General features: G+C 41.1%; 1 protein-coding gene across 4 annotated transcripts in view; it reads right to left on the reverse strand.

The window, feature by feature from the left end:
• The window catches only part of cpeb2 (cytoplasmic polyadenylation element binding protein 2), a 32302-nt gene extending 17770 nt beyond the window's left edge, over window positions 1-14532 (reverse strand). For 2 of the 4 annotated variants that reach the window (XM_026920416.3, XM_026920415.3), the window contains exons 1-4: window positions 13278-14532; window positions 8957-9220; window positions 2277-2367; window positions 526-576 (exon numbers count right to left, since the gene is read on the reverse strand). In XM_026920416.3, the coding sequence (XP_026776217.1) occupies window positions 526-576; window positions 2277-2367; window positions 8957-9220; window positions 13278-14219 (1348 nt within the window). In that variant the 5' untranslated portion in view covers window positions 14220-14532. The remainder of the gene's footprint in view (window positions 1-525; window positions 577-2276; window positions 2368-8956; window positions 9221-13277) is intronic. The other 2 variants (XM_026920418.3, XM_026920417.3) reach the window with 1 other exon arrangement.
• Between the last annotated feature and the right edge of the window lie 318 nt (window positions 14533-14850).

Here is a 14850-nt window from a genome sequence, read left to right on the forward strand (position 1 = left end):
CCTTCCTTGTTTGCTTTTGTTTGCTAATTTGCTTTTACTCCCAAAGATTTTATAAGCTTGAAAAATGTCTACATTTTGTCAGATATTTTCAGGAGACGTGTGAATTATTATTTAGTTATTATTTAGTTTTTGTCCTAAAACAAACATTTTAAGTCTTAGTTTTCACCTAAATTAATTTTACAGCATGACTGAATAGTAAAATTGTTGAAGTCCATAGATGTCTCAGCTTATTATTCAGTAACTAATAGGAATTTCTAGAATATTAGCTGATGAAGAAAGTGATGTGGTGAGGAAGAGTGAGGAATGTAAATCTGGACTCGGTTCCCAGCTTAAGCATTTAAGGACGTATTATTACATTTAATACATTTCTTAATGCTAGTAATATCATACAGCTATATTAAACTACACCACACAATTCAGTGCTCTAATGTAAACAGATACGGTGTAAATGCAGTGCTACTGGGTTACAGATGATGGGGTCAAAAGGAAGGAACACAGAGAGATGTGATTGGCTGATGTAATTACCATTGAGCATGAGCAGGCCATCGGCGCCAGGATGCGGGCATCCCATGCGGCCTGGACATGAGAGAGAAAGAGAGAGACACACACACGGAGAGCTGAGTGACACACTTGGATGAGCTGCCATGATGCTATGAAGATTTTGACTCCTATAACTCGAAAAATAAGTAACAATTGTTAAATCTAGGTTCTGTTTTAAGGTTTCTTCCTCATGCCATCTCAGGGTGTTTTTCCTCACCTCTTGGCTCTAAACCTACACCCGTATTTCTGTAAAACTGCTTTGTGACTATCCCTATTGTTATACGTGCTATACAAATAAAACGAAATTAGTCAGAGTACTAAGAAATTTGCATCAGAGAGCACTGAAAACACACGAAGAGTGACGAAAGAGAAAAAAGCACTGCAACACCGTACCACACCCAGAGAACCTAAAAGTGAGCACGCACACACACACACACATACACACACACACACTGAAGGCTTCCAGCCAGGATTTTCCAGTCCCAGACAAATATTTAACATTGCATGGATACCAGTGAAGCCATGTTTTATTTATGACCACATGCATTCAGTCGAGATTATCAGTGTGGAATTTTTAGCTTCTTAAAATTGATAATGTTGTCAGTGGCTACGTTTCCAAGTAGCCTAATAATCTGTTAATAAATGGACTGATGGCTGAACCGAAATGAAAATCAAAGTTGCATTAAAAAAAGCCAGGAGCTAAGGGGAGCAAAATCGGCCGTGCTCTCTGGGTGGGAGCGATGGCATGCTCTGTCAATCACAGAGGCACTAGCCAATCACGGGTGTCTGTGAGCTCATGTATGTGGAAGAGGGCGGATAGCGCTTTACGCAGCAAGTTACGCAGCATGAGCAGCAGTTCGAAACGCACTTGGAATGAAATGCTGAGCAACTTTACTGCAGACACAAACTCGTCTTCTCGCTGTATTTTTGAAAATCGCACTTGGACGAGGTTTTGCCGAGACGGAAATCATTTAAAACTCGTTAACACCACAAATCAGCGCAATTAAAAAAACGACCTAGGTGATCCAAAAACTTACGCACTCCATGCATGAGCATAACTTTGGATTGGATTATAAGTAACATGCAATAAATGAAGATTGTCTACAGAGTATCAAGTGTAGGATTTACATAAAAGTTCATTCCGCGAACGAAAATCTTTTGGACTGGCGAAAATCTTTGCGTGTAAACATAGCTACTGGAAAAATCTTACTATCAGCTGATCCCTCATGATTATTCGCCTAAATCTTACTACTAAAATACAAAATAAGTTGACAGACGTGTAGTCTGTATACGTTTCTTCCAATGCCACGCCCCCAAAATACATGCTTAGGCTAGAACGCCTGAATGCGGGTATACTAGCTATACCATTTTGGTTTAAATGATGGGGCATCACATTGTTTTTTTCCTCGTGTTTACAATGCCTGAGGTGCCACACAGATGCCCCAACAACTGCCCTTAGATTTATAACTGTGTTTTGAGTAAACAAGGATGTTTTCGCAATACAAAAAAACGTGTCGGAATTTTTTTGTTTGTGGTAATCACACATACGTGACAGAAAAACTAAATAAAGATTAGTCTAAAATTTAGTCTAAAAATACGCAGACATGTTCCTTTAATTCCTTTTGAAATTTTGTAATATCTTCCATCATGGATGTTTTTAAACATTCAGTCACAACGGCGTGCACAGGAAGTAGGAAGTAGGAAGCAGGAAGCAGGAAGAGGGAAGCGAGTCTTACCTTTCAGAGGGTCCTGCTCGGCCCGGATGATGTCGATTAGAGAACTCTCCAGTGAGTGCATGTTCAGACTGTCATACATTCTGCTCCGATCCTGAGACAGAGACACAGAGAAAAAGAGAGAAAAACAGAGAAAAAGAATCAATATTCCAGCTTATACTACAGCGCTGATGAGTTCTCTGTTCTGATTGGTCAGAAGCTGTTGATTAATTTTACAACATACCCAGCGACTTTTGTAGTGGATGTGTAAATGTAAAATTGTATAATTGGATTGTATAATACTTAATATGGTGAATTTTTCTTGTGTTGAAATGTTTATTTACCATTTATGGAAGAAGTCTCCAGTGTTAGTGCTTTGTAACAGTTAGTTTTTTTATCTTATTCACTTCAAGAAGCAGAAAAATTAAGGTTTTGTGAGGGAACGACTGTTTATAGCTGCTATAACATAAGTGCTGACAGGAACTAACTTGTTCTTTGGACACTTGGTCTTGTTCCCTCAACATTAAACATAACTATAAATGGATAAAAAGTATGATGTGTCATTCTTCAATAAACAGAAATTTGTAATAGTTGACAAATTGATGTGGTATAAAATGATTAACAAGCTTCAGGATGTGCTGTTACTCTGCTTTGAGTCTCAGAAATTACAGGATTTTAATGTTGGCCTAGTGCATGCTGGGAGATTCCTCCTGTGCTGGTTCACGTGAGTGGTGTGTTTGTAACCAGTACTGAAGTGGATCCCCTTTTTTCCTGGAAAACGAGGCATCCAGGAATGCTGACCTTTAGAAAACCCCGTGGACAATAAATATGTGTGCGTGCATGCATGTGTGTGCGTGTGTGTGCGTGTGTGTGTGTGTGTGTGTGTGTGTGTGTGTGAGAGAGTGTGGAACGGATAACATCTCTTTCTGCTTTGCTATAAATGTCAGAAGGGCATCCTGGGCCTCTGTCCTGACAAAAGCAATTCCGCAGATGTGTGTGGACATTGAGGGGAATGTTTACTGCACACACACACACTCACTACTCTCAAGGAGAACAGGACGGACACACACACACACACACAAACACTGGGTACTGACATACTTTATTTGGAAACATATGCACGTGTCAAGCATGACTGTAAATAACTACGCACTTGGCCTGCTTCCTGCTGTAGCAGTGAGTCTGGTCATTTTACTGCATTTCCTGTGTCCGACTTTTCAGATTAAACCCAGCTCTGGATTATGTCTGGATTATGACACTGTCAACAAGGACTGTAAACAGTCGATCCCCTCACAAGGGTTGCAGAGTTTCCAGCTCAACTACATCTCACAAATCACACAAAAATGAAGCCTGAAGCTAGCCCAGAAGTTTCTGTTCGTTGTTCAGTCGTTGCATAGGAACCAATGTAACCGTGGTGCGCGCGCATTTCTAATTTGCAGGCATTTCTGATTTTGCACTCTCCCTCTTGCAATACTTTCTTCCATGTTTAGACCGTTGACCTGGCATTCAAAAGAAACACACTGAATGACTAGAGATAGTATGGAGAAATATGGAGATGATTGATCATTGATAATATTGACTTTAAATTATAGAATGACGCATATAGACAAACTGAGTCACTTGCGTCAGGACATGCACATGCCATTAACCCATCACCTTAACAGACCTCTCCGGTAGACTTTTCACCTGTTTACACTCAATAATTAACTGGAGGCCACATATTAGCTATAATATCCCACAACATACTAAGTTCTGGGCTCAAGTTACACAACTCGACTTCAGTATCTCATGGCTACAATATAATAGTACTAAAAATAAAAAAGATACTTTGTTTGTGGCCTTAAAATATTATCTCATGGCCTCAATACATTAGCTTAATTTGTGGCCACACCTTTGATAAACATAACCACTAGGACACATCAGAGGCTCTGGAAGGACTGGTCAAAACAGGAGCTGGTCCAACCTGGGGTTCTAGGTGTAGTTCGTTTCATCTTGACAGACGACTGGAACCGGGATGACAGTAAAAGCGACCGTGCAATCATTCCTACGCATGACGAGGATGCAGGTTAAGCTTAACGGAAAATAAGTGCTTGGATTATCTTCAAGTGCTTCATTAACAAACAAAATTACTGATGAAAAGACTAGGTGATGTAGATCAAAAACAAAACATCCAACCTAGAAAATCTGTTCCATATGATCAGGAAATGTTCATTCAACTTAAAAATTTGTGATTAAAGTAAACAGCACAATGTTGCTTCTGATAGCACAAGAAGTGCCAATAAACTACACTATTCGCTTTTTAAATTTAGTTTAAATTCTATGTTTTTTTCCCTGACAGCCATGTCCCTGAGCACCATTAGGTCCTGCTGGTGCCAATCTTGAGCTGGTACCGAATGGACAACTGGAATCTTTGACATTGGATAAGCGACCAATGTTAACTTGTGCCATTATAAAAGTACTACGTAGTTAGACAGGGAACAGAAAACAAAAAACAACGCTTCTTTATGCGCTAAAAATATAATCACCATCAGCTGAACGCACCACAAACCAAGCCATGGAACCAATCTGAGGTTCAGCTCATGGTGAACCAGTTATTTCCAAGGAATACTGAGGAATTCTGCTTCCCTGAGGGATGAACGAATGAAACAAAAAGAGCAGAGATTCAACGCTGTATCACGTGTTAGCGCCCTCTCGGCAGGCGTCCGCATGAATAACACCAGACTACAGCAGCCATGATCTTGATCCCTCCTCATCAGCACTGACCCTCGGCTTTGCACACATCCGTGGGGAAAAGCTCACACTCTCTAAACATATGGAGTACGAATCTTATTCATTCTTAATCTCTCGCTCTACACAGACCACACGCTGAAACCATGAACAATATTGTGTGTCGGGAAAAATTTCACCCAATCATTGTAAAAAAAAGAAGAAAAAAAAATACAATGATTCTCCAAGCTCTTGAGAAAAATGGTATGAATGGAATGGGAACCACCACCGAGTTGGAGCTATTCCAATATCCATATGGCACTCCTACACAAAATCCCAGTGCAGATCAAAAGGAAGCCTATTTAACCCGCCTTAGCCTTAAGCTTCCCACAGGTAGCCTTGGCACGTCCTCGTTTTTCCACAAAGAGCGGCTTAAGTTGAATTTTCTCAAGCAACTGCGAAAAAAATTTTACATTACAACTAGTGTTTCTTTTCTTTTCGCGTCAAAATAGTACTTAGCATAAAGTACTGGTTTTATTTATGCAAACTAGCCGGCATCCTAAATACTCTAATAAAGCTAGCTGCATGTTTACATTAGCTAACATTAATGTTTATCTAACGTTAGATAGCTAGTCATGTTTTTATGTAGCTAGTCAATGTTACGTAAGTAAATAAAAAAATTAAAATATAAATTTACTAACAAGCTAACAAACACTGAGCTATAAAGTAAAACAAAGGCTAGTGGAGGAATAATCAGGTTTGCGATTGGCTCATCAAATTTAACCAAAGCTCCGCCCTTGTTTTAAAAAAAAGGAGGTGCGATAACCTTGTTTTCACCTCTCTAGCATGCCGTTAAAACCCCCTACACATCTGGGTTTGCACATCCACCGCTGCATGAAAGGTGCTACCTAGCAAAGCTAAACATAGCGTTAGCGTTAGCACCAGCCTCCAGAAATAAAATGGTGAGAAGTTGCTTAGCACAATGTGAGGAGAGAAGTGAGCAGTCTGAGCCTCGTGTGTTTATTACTGACAGCTTTTAAGCCATCTGGAGTTTGTAAGCAGTTTGGCAGTCTGGTATCAAACACTCCACACATTGTTTTTTTTTTCTTCACTCCAACTTTCTGCCCTTCCTTTCTGACTCCTGGCTGTGTCTGGGTCACTTTCTCTAACCATGACGCATGTAGCATAGTTCAGGAGAATGAGGCAGGAAGGAAAGACAGCCAAGGAGATGCACGAGGAATGTGCGGAATTCCAAAGCGCAGGAAGGGCGCAAGATCGAGGAAGAGGAAAAAGTGACGAGGTACAGTCAAACTTCGCAAACAAGAAGTAATGACGTGTTTTTTATTATGCTTAGTCAAAATACCAGTCCACGTCCCATGTTTTCACACACAGCATGTAGCGTTTGAATGGAACGCTGGTGTGTTTTCCCGCTCGATGCGATTCTTTAGCCAGGTGAGAACATAGCTATCACTATCAGGCGCAGACCAAAACACCCAGCCCAAGTGTGTCTACGCAAAGTGGCCTCAGTTGACTTCCAGACAGAGATTCGACTCTGAATCGACTCGACTGCAGGAAGCGAAACGAACATGGCATGCGTTTGGGGTTTCAGCATTTTTTTTTTTATAGATGCGAGCTGTTAAAGTGAGCCATGAGGTGCAACCTGAGCCAAAGGACAGAGCTGTAGAACTTCAGAAATGCCATAAGTTTAAGACATCCACACGACCAAAAAGAGAAAATCACTGTGGATGCGAGACAGGAACAGTTTTACACTAACTATTCGTACAATTATCGAATAATTTATTGAGTGCCAGCTCCTTGTTCTTTGTGCTTGGGGAGTTTTTTGTGATTTCTATGCACTCTTTCCGTATTTCTCTCCAATAAACGACAGAGTTTTAGCGTTATAGCACCCCATCATTATGGAATAACTGGTCACAATCTAAAACTTTTTAAAATGATCTGATTTTAAGCTATTTCTAATAAAAGTATGAATTATTTTGCAGCACTATTACAAGTGTAGTTTGTTATGTCTTATGTCTTAATGTATTGTGTTGGCCAGGGATTGCTTGGAAGAGATTTTTGTCTTAATGTGATTACACGTGTTAAATAAAGATTAAATGAATAAAGATTTAAAACGAAAACATTTTCAGCCCTCAACATGTACGGCTTAATGCTTCCTTTCCTGTTGACTTTATGCCATTTTAGTAATATAATAAAATAATATAATAAACAGCAGCGTAACTGGGGAATCCTATGAATTACCGGAATCTGAGTCAGCTCAATTAATTTTATTAAGATGATTATGTAATAATCATGACATGCCTGGTGCTACAGGCAACCATGTGCTTTTTGGAGGTTGATCACGTCTGAGTAATAACATGTGACTGATGCAATATAAACAGTTTTTACCACAATGTTTGTTACTGGGGTTTACAAATGGACGAGTCTGTCATGTTTGGACAGGGAAATTCCTCTACAGTACAATCCATATACAACGAAGGAAAGTTAAAAAAAAATATTGCTGAAATATTGAATTTTATACTGAAGTTAAGCAGTAGCAAGCTCTGATTTTCACATGATTGTGATACCGCCCCATAATGCAATGCAGTATGATTCAATTCTCTCCCCTATAGATCAGTGTGATTGTGTAAAACAGTAAAACAGGCCCTGTCAAGCCAGGTGACTGCATGAATACAGACGAGTGAATCCAGGTGCTCATGCGCGGTTCACATGTAAATGAGGTGGCCTTTCTCTCAACACACACACACACACACACACAATGGTTAAGCTCTGAAAGATCTACTTACACACCCACACGTACACTCTCTCATCCTGTTTCTCGCACTCATGCATGCAATCTCTCTCTCTCTCTCTCTCTCTCTCTCACACACACACACACACACACACACTATTTTTCCATGCCTCGCACATTTATTACCATTCTTTATCTGAAGCTTCAAGCTCTACAGTTGAGTTGGCAGAACGATTTCACTACTTAAATAATTATTTTTAAATTTCCCAATAAATATGTATTATATTTTTTTAAATCAATGTTTAAATGTTTCAAATTCTATGTTCTACATTTAATCACATGGTAGTGTGTTTCCTAGGGGTCGGACTCTTTAGGGTGTCTATGATTCAATGCACTTTGATTCAATTCTAAAAAGATTCTTGATGCATCTCAATTCTATACATCAGACGTCATCAGCTGGCAGACCACAGTCCAGTCCAGTATTTCTTCAGACTAGACAGGGTACTAAAAAAAAAAAAACTGTACTCAAGCCGATAATAGTATGAAAACAACAACAACAAAAAAAAAAAAACAGCTGTAGTTCAATGAAGTACAAGGCTACAGATATTCTGATTAGCTAACTAACAACATGGCTTGTATAAAAATAAAAGTGGATGGCACAAACTGAATGTTGAACTGCAGCCGGACGGAAAAGCATGTGTTCCATGTGAGATACATTCCAAAAAATGTAGCTCATCTGTTCAGAGTCTGTGGCGCTAGTTAAAAGTGGTAACATGAAGTGCCACTACGAAACAAAACATAACCACTTCACGTTGTCGTATTTAACTCTATAAACTAATTACTACTAGCTACGCATTACAAGCTAACTGTTGTCACCATTTAGTCATGTCGACTTTTTAGACTTTGAAGGCGAGGAATTTTATGTAACATACATTCTCACGACCAAATAATTCTTTTTTACGATGTATGAAAATCGTACAGCGTAATCTAAACACCAGGCTGGTGTGAAGAAGGCTGAAGAATCTGAATGTTTATGTTCATGCTAAAATGATGTTACGATTTTAAGAGATTGAAACAATTTTTGTTTTCCTTCTGTGGTTTATGTGACACGAACGCATTGTGTAGAGCTACTGCTAATGTTCACGCCGCCTCTGTACGACATTTTAGAGAACAAACCAGAACACTTTGCATAAATAGTGTCACATTTTAAATCTTTCCTCTCTCACACAGAAACACACTGGGTTTGTACCTGCAGAGGCAGCAGTGTGTTGCTGTTGTTGTCGGTGCGGAACACGTTGTCATCGCTCCAGGTCTTAGGGCCGATCGAAGCTCCAGAGCGTGGGAACTTGGGTGGGGCGATGACGCTCTCGCTGCTGAACGGCTTCTTCATGGGCGAGATCTGGCCAAGCGAGACGGGCACGGCCATGCCAACGCCACGCCCTCGATGGTCCCTGCCCCAGGACACGCCCGCTGTGTTCCAGCCGCTGCCCCACAGAGACTGTTTCATCATAGGCTGCGAAGAGAGAGAGAAGAGTTACACTAATGAGCTGAGTGACGGAAAGAGAGATGGAAAGAATACAGAGACCGAGAAAAAGCAGGGAGAAACTGAAGACGAGACAGAGAGACAGAGGCAGAGAGAAGGGGGAGGGGAAATGCAGTAAGACAGAAGGGAACGAGGGTGCAGGAAAAACAGAGAAAGAGAGAAAAGGTGGAAGACAGAACAAAAAAGGAAGATACAAAACAAATGAGTGAGCAAGGAAGAGCAAATAAGGGAGAGACAGATATAGATAAGAAAAGAAAGAACGATAAAGGAATGAAGGTGTGGACAGAAAGAGGAATAGAGGCAAGGAGGAGAGAAAGACAGACAAAAAAAAGTAAAGGAAAAGAAACATAAAGATCTGTATCAAGTCAGCATGGGTGTGAATATTAATGAGAGTGTGACGTGTGAGTGTGTGTGTGTGTGTGTATTGCTTGTGCATAGAGGGTTTAAGGAGCTTTAAAGCTTTCCTGACTTCATACCCCCCACCCCACACACAAACACACACACACACACACACAAACTCACACACAGAGCTTAAAGATGCACATATTTGCACTTCATATAACCGGGTATGTTTGGGTGTTTTTGGGTGTGTGTGTGTGTACATATGAGTGTGTGTTGGTTTTTAACTCTGTGTACTCTTCCCATCTCTCCCGTGCATATTCACCACACCCATCTATACAACCTACAGTGCCTGTGTGTATAATTAGATATCAGGCTGTGTGTGTGTTTGTGTGTGTGTGTGTATGTGTGTGTGGACAAGATGAGTGTTTTGGTGTAAATGACTGATAATGATGTCGCCGTCTAGACGTTGGGAACGAAAACATGAGCTGCCTCCAGAACTGCTGCATTTCAGGAGTAAGCCGTAATGCCTGTATTCTAAACACGCACACAACACACAACTCAAATATCTCAAAAGCGCTATTACTAACAAAATGTGATTATTGTGTACTAATATACAAAATAATCTAAAGGTTTAGGACAATATTCATCAGGTTTGCGCTTTAAGAAAAAGTGCTAAACTCAATTACTATCCATTTTAACTGTTAACCGTTCACTAAAGCTAGATAGCTTGTAACTAAAGTTATAATAAGGGGCTGTCAGGGAACTAAATTAGCTTAATTAGCATTAAACAGTGTTAATTTTAAAAGCTAATTTGAATTTAATTGTGGTCTTTTGATGATAATAGATTATTTATAGTTATATTTTAGTCACTGGTTATTAAAAATTAGATAACTGTTCACTAATGCTAGCTAGTTTTCACTGTGTCGCTATCACATCAGCTAACGTTACAACAACGAGCTGTTATGGAGCTAAATCAGCTGAAAATAAATAGCTAGCTAGCTAATACCCTCATAAGTCTTCATTTCAACAGATAATTTGAATTTAGTTGTATGGTTTTGAGGAAAATAGATTTTACATATGCTGTATACATAGTTATAGTTGGTTATTATTAATTACATAACTGTTCATTAAAGCTAGCTATCTTGTACTGTCTTGCTATTACAAAAAATAAATAGTTTTACAACAAGCAGCTGGCTAATTTAGATAAAAATAAATATCTAGCTAGCTAATACCACCATAAAACAATATTCACTTATTACCTTAACTTTAGTATTAGTCTTAGTCATATTTTAGCGATTTGATTATTAACCATGGATGGATAACAAGGACATAGAAAGTTAGTTTCACTTGTGTCTAATTGACTGTTTCTAATATTTTCAATGAATTTTTATTAATTGTGCAATATATCATATACTTTGAGCAAAAGTGCAAATTATGATTTAATCATTTATTTTCCTCTTGCAAAAGTTTTAGTAGTAGTTTTAGTTTTCTACAACAAAATAAACACTACCGTAAATAAAAATATTACATGTAGCTAGCTGACTACACCGATGAGTTGTCATTGAAATAGCTTGAATGGATTTCTAGCTAAAACAAATAGCTAGCTTGGAAGTTAGCCATTATGACCTCATAAAATAAAGTATTAATTGTGGTATTACAAATCCAGCTAACAGCGAATGATATCGGAATGTTCAATAATGTATTCGACAGTTTTTACTAACATTACGGATGGCTGTAATGTTACTAAATACGTTCAGAAAAAACCTCCAGTGCTGCGTGACGATTCTCCAGCGCTGCGTGACTCAGGTCTGCACTCGACTAGGTTTGCACATTATACACTGAAATTTGGTCAAAGCCATTTTATCTTGTGAGGTAGCGTGTTCTTAGCATGCGGAATTCACCCTTATCAATCACTTAAGAGATTCACCAATAAACATTAAATTTTGACCACGATACCATGCATGCAAGGGTGGAGAAAATAACTGATAACATGGCATCATGTGTCACCTCCCTAACCTCTGACTTCATTACATCCAATCCAGTCAAATCCTGATGGATAAAAACCAAAGACCAGTCATATATTATTTCCCACACAAATTTCCTGTTTTACACGGATATGACAAATACGTCATAGTGTTACGGAAGGCAAATGCGTTCCGATTTCTGCCCGACGTCTTTAAACCTAACAAGCTTCTTTCAAAATGGCCGCCGTTAAAGCATGCATGTTCTCTTCTCATTATTTTCCTAGTAACTGAAACAAAAACTGAAAATTACTAAGCATCTAAATGTGCAGTGTAATTATGGGCTTACACAGCTACAAACTGCACAGCACACACACACACACATTCTAGAGGCCTTTAAATAACGTCATAATGTAATAGAAAATTATAGTGACATTGCTGTGAACAGGGAATTTTATCAAAGAATGAAACTGCATATTACATCACGATACACTTGCCCTGACTATTTTAGTTTGTAAAGTGTAATAAAAAGCAATTAAATGAAAAAAAAAAAAGAAATGACCTTATTCTTTGCAGTATGTTTGCAATCGCTATTTAATCCTTTATAGTCTTGGCTTATCTTTATTAAAATATAATTACTATGAATTATTCAGTAACTACAGGAAACTGGACTCATTTAGTGATATTACTGTGAGAGATATTTGTGTATCGTGCTATCTGATATTTGACTTTTCTCCCATATTGGCCATGCAGATAGGCCGTGTCTGGCTGACGGTGTCCATGTTGTCAATCACGTTCAGGGCACAATTTATTTCCAGATCTCCGATAATGATAAGCAGTGACAATATATCATGGCGATAGTTACGTGATAATTATCGTAGGATAATCGTATTGTCCGAGTTTAATAACAAAAGCTCTGTGATCTATTATTCAGTACTTATGCACAGATGAAGATGCTGATTAAATGAAAGGTTGCCAGATTGGCTAGTTTCCAGCGCAATTATCGTTTTAATCCGACCCAACCCTCTGAACCAGCCTGCGACTGCACAATATGGGCAAAATATCATAATTACATTGGCACATATGGTGTAGACCAATTTTCTCAGACTTACACATACTCCATGTCAGGGTGTGTTCCTTTTTCCTAAAATGCTATTTTCATCATGGAAACGAGTTCCAGTAACATATACAATTAAAAATATTGTGCCAGTTGAACATCATGATTGTTCTCTTAACCAGTTAAATGTGCATGTCTAATCGGACTGATATATCGTTTATTAATCGTTATCGTGCTACTGGTCTTTGCATTACTAATCATAGATGCGTACAAATGAGCACTTGAACAAATGAGGCCAGACTTTAATTAGGACGCATCACAGATTCAGGCTTTGTTTTAATAAATTGTAAAAATTTAATATAATTGCAATATGATATTTTTGTCCATATCGTGCTGCTCTGATGTCTTATAGAGTGATTATGTGCAATGATGTCTTATGATGTCAACGTAGCTATTAAACATGTATTAATGGACTGCTGAGGCCACAGGGATAAAGATCGCCCTACATATGTGTTTCTGCACCACGTGATCACACCCCACAAAACTGATTTGCATATTGCAGCGTACTGTGATATACGTATCGATATTAAAACCCAATAATATCGCGATAATAAACGATATATTGCGCATCCCCGGCAGAGGCTCGCTCGGTGGGCTGCTGTGTCACCTGCTGCTGGTTGTAGCTGTTCCTCTGCTGCAGGAAGGTGCCGTGCTGCGGGCTGAGCGGGGAGCGGCGGCTGGGCGCGTGCTGCGGCGGAGCGCCGCCCATCTGCGGCGAGAAAGGAGCGCCGAACCCGTGCGCGTTCACACCGGGAGAGAAGCTATGGAAGAAGCCGGGATTCACCGAGGATGGGATTCCTGGGTAGAACCCTGCATCGGGTTCGGTACCAGGCATGATGTGACTCCCGCTGTTGGATACCGGCGGCGGGGGGGAGCTGGTGTGCACTGACCACGGTGCACCGAACCCGGGCAGGGAGGGGGAAGCAGCCGAGGTCTCGTGATGCGGGAGGCTCGTGAAGGCCGCCGCGAGATGCGCACTTGTGGGCTCCATTCGGATCTGGACCTTGTTGGGACTCACGGATGCGCTCGAGGGCGCCGCAGCATCGGTCAGAGCGTCCTCCGGGAGCTGACCGGGGCCTTCGGGGGCGCACTCGGAGTCTGCGTGCTGATTTTCGTTCCTTTCTCTCTCAAGGTCACGCAGTGACGCGACAGCACCAAAGCGGCCTTGTCCGGCCTTATAGTCGCTGAAGTCGTAGTCCGTGTGGGTATGACCGGTCCCGTTTTCGCCGCCGCCGCCGGTGGGTGGTGATCGCTCGGCCGCCGCGTTTCCGGCCTCGTCGCTCGACTCGGTGGACGCGACCTGACGCCGCGAGGCTGTCACCCCCGCGGGCTCATCCTGCATGTTTCGCCGGGGCGCGGCGGCCGACGGGAAGAGCGGGGACGCTGCTGCGCTGCTGCTGCGGGAGAGAGACGGCGGAGAGGCGGCGGGGAGGAGGAGGTCACCGGTGACCGGGGAGAGGCTCGAGTAGGACGATCTGAAAGCGCCGAACAGTGCGCTGCCGCTGTCGAGACTCGCTGTCTGTAACAAGCCGAAGCCGTAATCACCCATTTATTTGCGTCAAAATACGGGAATAAAAACGGGAGCTCGCGAATAGCCGCGGCCTTTTTTTTCCCAAGAACAAAAACGGGAGCGCGCAGACAGTGACCTTTAACTTCCTATATAGCGTATAGAGAGAGGAGGAGCTGTAGGGGGTCGGTCGTCGAGAAATCGTCGGTACACGGTCGTCCGCCTGTACTCTCTTATTACTGATTAATCTGCGGATATTTTATTTTATTATTATTATAATTTTTCGGACCGTTTTCCGCCGACCGACCGACTGCGCACCCCCCCTTCCTCGGCGTTACCCGGCCGCTCATCTGATCTGCTGCGGCAGCGGATTAAAAACTCATCCGCTTGCGTCATGGCCGTAATTTATACAAACCACGCCCACCTCACTGTTGAACCGAGCAGGCACTTCGCCGCAGTGTTCACGTCACCTCATGAATTATTCACAAGGTGCAGCAGCACAAGGCTTTGCCCTCCAGCTCGGGCTGTGTCCTAAACCGCATGCTACCGCACTAAGAGCCTAGTGTGTCACTCCTATACTTTGACATATTATGACAGAGCAGTAGGGTGCGATCTGAAACGATTTGAGCTCCTCTGCATGGACCAAATGTAGGATATTAATGCAGACATGTCT

This window comes from Pangasianodon hypophthalmus, chromosome 16 (assembly GCF_027358585.1).
Source record: "Pangasianodon hypophthalmus isolate fPanHyp1 chromosome 16, fPanHyp1.pri, whole genome shotgun sequence".
Taxonomy (NCBI): domain Eukaryota; kingdom Metazoa; phylum Chordata; class Actinopteri; order Siluriformes; family Pangasiidae; genus Pangasianodon; species Pangasianodon hypophthalmus.